The 6434-nt window shown below is 51.4% G+C and overlaps 1 protein-coding gene across 1 annotated transcript; it reads right to left on the reverse strand.

Annotated features, from left to right (window-relative positions):
• Nucleotides 1–1088: 1088 nt before the first annotated feature.
• Nucleotides 1089–5348, reverse strand: LOC140074509 (nucleoside diphosphate kinase A1). The gene is made up of 5 exons (XM_072119474.1): nt 5191–5348; nt 4870–4999; nt 4152–4253; nt 3803–3915; nt 1089–1347 (listed from the first exon to the last, which is right to left on the reverse strand). The coding sequence occupies exons 2-5, from the start codon at nt 4996–4998 to the stop codon at nt 1227–1229; spliced, it is 465 nt and encodes a 154-aa protein (XP_071975575.1). The 5' UTR covers nt 4999; nt 5191–5348; the 3' UTR covers nt 1089–1226.
• Between the last annotated feature and the right edge of the window lie 1086 nt (nt 5349–6434).

Consider the following 6434-nt stretch of genomic DNA (forward strand, 5'->3'; position numbering starts at 1 on the left):
GTAACTCAGGATCAGTACAGGATAAGTAATGTCATGTATGTACACAGTGACTGCACCAGCAGCAGAATAGTGAGTGCAGCTCTGGAGTATAATACAGGATGTAACTCAGGATCAGTACAGGATAAGTAATGTCATGTATGTACACAGTGACTGCACCAGCAGCAGAATAGTGAGTGCAGCTCTGGAGTATAATACAGGATGTAACTCAGGATCAGTACAGGATAAGTAATGTCATGTATGTACACAGTGACTGCACCAGCAGCAGAATAGTGAGTGCAGCTCTGGAGTATAATACAGGATGTAACTCAGGATCAGTACAGGATAAGTAATGTCATGTATGTACACAGTGACTGCACCAGCAGCAGAATAGTGAGTGCAGCTCTGGGGTATAATACAGGATGTAACTCAGGATCAGTACAGGATAAGTAATGTCATGTATGTACACAGTGACTGCACCAGCAGCAGAATAGTGAGTGCAGCTCTGGAGTATAATACAGGATGTAACTCAGGATCAGTACAGGATAAGTAATGTCATGTATGTACACAGTGACTGCACCAGCAGCAGAATAGTGAGTGCAGCTCTGGAGTATAATACAGGATGTAACTCAGGATCAGTACAGGATAAGTAATGTCATGTATGTACACAGTGACTGCACCAGCAGCAGAATAGTGAGTGCAGCTCTGGGGTATAATACAGGATGTAACTCAGGATCAGTACAGGATAAGTAATGTCATGTATGTACACAGTGACTGCACCAGCAGCAGAATAGTGAGTGCAGCTCTGGGGTATAATACAGGAAATAACTCAGGATCAGTACAGGATAAGTAATGTCATGTATGTACACAGTGACTGCACCAGCAGCAGAATAGTGAGTGCAGCTCTGGAGTATAATACAGGATGTAACTCAGGATCAGTACAGGATAAGTAATGTCATGTATGTACACAGTGACTGCACCAGCAGCAGAGTAGTGAGTGCAGCTCTGAAGTATAATACTGATCCGGAGTGGCACACTGCAGCACTCCCTTGTAATAACTGCCTTTTGCTCTGCCCACCCATTACCCACAACAAAAACCACATGAGATCAGATTGTGCAAACCAGGTTGAAGGATTTATTGTATGTTAGCAGGTAGGTCCCGGGCAGCGTCCTGCAGCGGGTCATGGCCTCGGAGTATAACACTTATTGCGTCTTGTAGTAACGGAACACGATGTGGCGGTGAGTGGAGCTCAGTTTTCGTACACCCACTGATAGGCACAGCTGGACCAGTCCGTCACCTCCTCGGGCTTAAACCACAAGGCGATCTCCTTCTTGGCGCTCTCCACAGAGTCACTGCCATGGATGATGTTCCTGCAGGAGGGGAGAGGACATGACATGACTACACCTCCCACAGCAGATTCTATACAATCCATGAGTGCTGCAGCGCTGGGGGTGTCATACTGGATCAGCACAGGAGAGTTTAACCCTACGCTGCACAGATCCACTGCAGGGAAGGAATTACTGTAATCTGAGGATCTGTCAGCATCTGTGCGGCAGGATTGACACATGACAAGAGGTTAATCCGCAGCAGAGACCAGCAGATGACAGGTCACATTGGACTGGATTATCTGACACCAGCATCATCTGTGTGGCTACATAACCTCTGACCTGGGGGATTAGGCTGACCCCAGAAGAACCACTAGAGGTACGTCACAAGGTGAGACTAACACAAGACTTCAAGGGAACCCGTCATCAAGTGTCACAGTCCTAGTTATAAATTGTGTGGTCTCGGGTTACATGTGATCATATCAGCAGGACTGATTATGCATTTATATATCAGGCTCGTAGATGTTCCACATGCACTGGGGCTGTGTCCTCACACTGCTGTGCTCAGTATATAGCTGCAGAACCCATTGCCTACAGTGTAAAGGCTCTTCTTACAGCCGTCATTCAAAGACAGGGGCTTTGCACTCCAGGGACAATATGTAACACTGGCTGCAGAGAGCACAGCAGTGTGAGGTCTGATTACACATCTCTCCAGGGACAATACATAACACTGGCTGCAGAGAGCACAGAGCACAGCAGCGTGAGGTCTGATTACACATCTCTCCAGGGACAATACATAACACTGGCTGCAGAGAGCACAGAGCACAGCAGTGTGAGGTCTGATTACACATCTCTCCAGGGACAATACATAACACTGGCTGCAGAGAGCACAGCAGTGTGAGGTCTGATTACACATCTCTCCAGAGACAATACATAACACTGGCTGCAGAGAGCACAGAGCACAGCAGTGTGAGGTCTGATTACACATCTCTCCAGAGACAATACATAACACTGGCTGCAGAGAGCACAGAGCACAGCAGTGTGAGGTCTGATTACACATCTCTCCAGAGACAATACATAACACTGGCTGCAGAGAGCACAGCAGTGTGAGGTCTGATTACACATCTCTCCAGGGACAATACATAACACTGGCTGCAGAGAGCACAGAGCACAGCAGTGTGAGGTCTGATTACACATCTCTCCAGAGACAATACATAACACTGGCTGCAGAGAGCACAGAGCACAGCAGTGTGAGGTCTGATTACACATCTCTCCAGAGACAATACATAACACTGGCTGCAGAGAGCACAGCAGTGAGGTCTGATTACACAACACTGGCTGCAGACCATGGTCACAGGAGGACAAGACGCTCCAGTATCTTCATCTCCGGGAAGTACACATTTACTAATGCCTGCAAGAAAGGTGGATCTAGTCTAAACCACTCTTGTGCCAAGCTGACGTCCTCATGCACTCAGTGGTGGATACCACAGCCTCATGTATGGAGATACACATGACAGCAGGGCCCATCGCTGCCCGAGGCTACACCCCCAGCAGTCATTTTCAATGGGAGGTCACCTGGCAGTGACAAACCCCACAAACATTCTAAATATTGCAATCCCTGTCCCTGCCTGTAGAGGTCACTATGCCTATACCTACTTCAAGGTGCACAGCAATGCCACAACCCAGCAGATAAATCCTCCATGGATGTTCTGCATTTAGGGACACATTCCATGGCTGCCCGAGACTATAGGAGTGAAGGGTGGAAAGCCGGAACACTTAGCTCCTGCTCTGGGCCCTGTGCTCCCTCTAGGGGGCCCTTAATAGGAAGCTACAATGATAACAAATATCTTTCTACTGCATCAAGGTTTTCTGGACACTGATACAATAAAGTCTGACAGGACAGCAATAAGTTACTGCTTACACTGCCAGTTTGTCAAGAATAAGTGGATTTTGGTTGTAGTTTGGGCACTTGGTCTCTAGAAGGTTCAACCATTGTTGCTATAGACCCAGCGCAGCCCAACATAGAGCAAGTAGTAACAGTCCTAGTGCTATCCACCACTGTGGAAATATGGGAGTCCACCTACAGCTACGATGCATCATACACCATAACCACATCTTAGAATATAACACGGTAGATTAGAAGCCTCATAATAACCGATAACCTGAGCCCAGGGACCAGCGGCAGCATTTGAATGGATTTTAAAATAAACCACATGATACAATGTTACTGCCTAATCTGCAATGTATCCAGACATACCAGATAAACGACGTCACCCCATTCCAAGAAGTCGCCAAGAAAACAGACTGATCACCTATTAAATGTTCACTAGTGTCCTACCTGCAGCATGTTATAGAGCAGGAGGAGCAGAGCAGATTGTACATAGTGTCCTACCTTCAGGCAGCATGTTATGGAGCAGGAGGAGCTGAGCCCCTTTACATGGTGTCCTACCAGCATGTCAGATTGCTACATCTCATGGTCACTGTTCCAGCAGCTACTCACCTGCCGACCTGGATACAGAAGTCTCCCCTGATGGTGCCCGGCTTGGAGTCGGCAGGGTTGGTCTCCCCCAGCATTACACGGCCGGTCTTCACAACATTCAGTCCTTCCCAGACCTGAAGGACACAGATTAGGATGAGGTTTTCCCTGACTGCACCCTGGGGGGTGGTGGTGGTGGGTCCTGACTACAGACGGGCAAAACCTGCAAGTATCTGCACTACAGGCCTAAAGAGGACTGCACAGTGCAGGAGCGACCATCTGCAGAGACCCAAAACCAACCCCCTGATCAGTGGCAGAATCTGACAGGAGTCCCCTCCCCCTCCCCATGGACAGCACCCCCCCCATCACTGACCATGGCGACCACTGGCCCCGAGTGCATGTACTCCACCAGCCCATTGTAGAAGGGACGGTCCTTGAGGTCGATGTAATGCTCCTTCAGAAGCTCTTTGGAAGCCTAAAAGAAAAAAAAAACAGTTAATACATTCAGGATGAGAGAAGCTACTGAAGGGTTAATACGAGTCAAGCAGCAGAAACCCGACCCTCCCAAAAACCCGGAAGCCCTGGAGGCGCAGACAGCATCACCCTGCAGAGCATCGCACAAGGTCACCGAGAACCTGAGCAGATTGTGAGCCGCGACAGAGATTAGGAATCAGAGATTAGAGGCAAAGTCAAGACCACACAAGCCCGGGGCCCCCTGTAGTCACTGCCCCCCTGTACCCACACCACTGCAATATTCCCCTGTAGTCACTCCGGGGCCCACCGCAACATCCCCCTGTAGTCACACAGCGGGGCCCCACTGCAACATCCCCCTGTAGTCACACCGCTGCAATACTCCCCTGTAGTCACACCGCTGCAATACTCCCCTGTAGTCACCCCCCGCCCCCAGGGCCCACTGCAGCATCCCCCTGTAGTCACCCCGGGGTCCACCGAAGTCACCCCTGGGGGCCATCGCCACCACCCCCCTTCCCTTTTAGTAGTCACACAAGGCCGGGGGCCCCCTCACCATTCCCCCTCCCCCCTCAGTAGTCACAAGTCCAGGGGGCCCCCACCATCCCCCCCTCAGTAGTCACCAGCTGCATCTTCATGGCCGCCAGGCGGAAGCCTTTCTGCTCGAAGCGCTTGATGATGTCGCCGATGAGCCCCCGCTGGACGCCGTCAGGCTTGATGGCGATGAAGGTCTGTTCCTTGTTACAAGCCATTCTGAAAGGAGAAGCAGAGAGTCAGGAACCAGAGGCGGGGACTGGCTGATACCAGAGAACAGCAGCTTATAACATCCTGTACAGTGACATATAACAGCAGGAGGAAGGGGAACCCGTCACAAACATCACACAGGAGAACTACAAGTCCCAGCATGCCCCGGGCACACCACTGCGCCCCCGCCCGGCACGCACCTTCCTTCCTACTTCCACCAGAGGAGACTAAAGACGAGAGGAGAAAGGAAACCCGGCCTGCCGCTATATATACTCCCGGTGACGTCACGCGCGGCCCGGCATCTCATTGGACGGCGAGTGGGCACAGCTTTCACTGGAGCCACAGGCCTGCGGCCGCGTGAGACGGGGGATCTGATTGGCCGGGAGGAGCGGGGTCCTCTGCGGCGCGGTGCATGCTGGTCGTGACAGGGCGCTGTGGGGGTGACCCGCGGGTGTGCAGCCCCAAAACTGCAGAAAATAGAAAATGTGCACAAGGTCTAAAAAAAAGACATCACGTACAAAAAATAAACGGATAGAAAGCCGCGTGTGACCATGATTCTATAATAGAGAATGAATCCGCAGAGACTCCTGCTGCCCTCAGGGCGTGTTCACACCATGCGTTGCGTTTTTGACGCATTCCAGAGGCTTCAGCCTTGATCACACGCTGAGGTTACATTGCGTTTTAGCAGATGCAGTGGAAGCACAATGTAACCTCAGGGTGTGATCCGGGCTGAAGCCAGTGTAATGTGCCAAAAACCGCATTGTGTGAAAGCGCCCTAAGGGCGCTGTCCCACGTTGCGTTCGCAAACGCAGACGCAGACCAAACCGCGCCCACTGGGGCGGTCCGCGGTCCGATCGCATCGGTGTTTTGCTATGGAAACGCCTGCGATCGGGAACAAGCCGCGCTGGCGTTTCCATTGAAAAACACCGATGCGATCGGACCGCGGACCGCCCCAGTGGGCGCGGTTTGGTCTGCGTCTGCGTTTGCGAACGCAACGTGGGACAGCGCCCTAAAACTGCTGCACAAGCAGCCAACCTCATTCTCCAGCATGGAGCTACAGGACCTACCAGACTGCATCCCACCACCAGCCTCCCCGTGGACCAAGCAGGAAGGACCCGCTACCTCAGCCGGTCACCCATTGGGGCTCATTTACTAAAGGCCGCGCCAGTTTGCTGTCGGACGTTCTTTTAGGTACAAGCTGCACAGGTATAAGAAGTCGTTTTGTGGCGCGGCTGCTCTATTCTTCATGCAACACACAATTCTGCACTGAAGGGGGCGCTCCGGTGCTCAGTCAGACCGTGCGCCACATTTATCATGCAAAGTCCAATGAAGTGTGTTGCACACTCTACGCTAAAGATGCACCAAAAAAAAAAGTGGGGGCAGTGCAGGGCGCTGGATTCATGAAGAATGAGCGCCAGAAATTCCTACAACTGCACATAGTACA

The sequence above is a fragment of the Engystomops pustulosus genome, chromosome 8, assembly GCF_040894005.1.
Source record: "Engystomops pustulosus chromosome 8, aEngPut4.maternal, whole genome shotgun sequence".
In the NCBI taxonomy this organism is placed as follows: Eukaryota; Metazoa; Chordata; class Amphibia; order Anura; family Leptodactylidae; genus Engystomops; species Engystomops pustulosus.

Bases quoted from the DNA above. Each gene is read 5' to 3' on its own strand.
- LOC140074509 (XM_072119474.1), bottom strand. From the start codon at position 4,998: ATGGCTTGTAACAAGGAACAGACCTTCATCGCCATCAAGCCTGACGGC. The intron at 4,254-4,869 runs GTGACTACTGAG...TTTTTCTTTTAG, and splicing joins CGGCCATGAAGATGCAGCTG to GCTTCCAAAGAGCTTCTGAA. The intron at 3,916-4,151 runs GTCAGTGATGGG...TGTGTCCTTCAG, and splicing joins CGGGGCCAGTGGTCGCCATG to GTCTGGGAAGGACTGAATGT.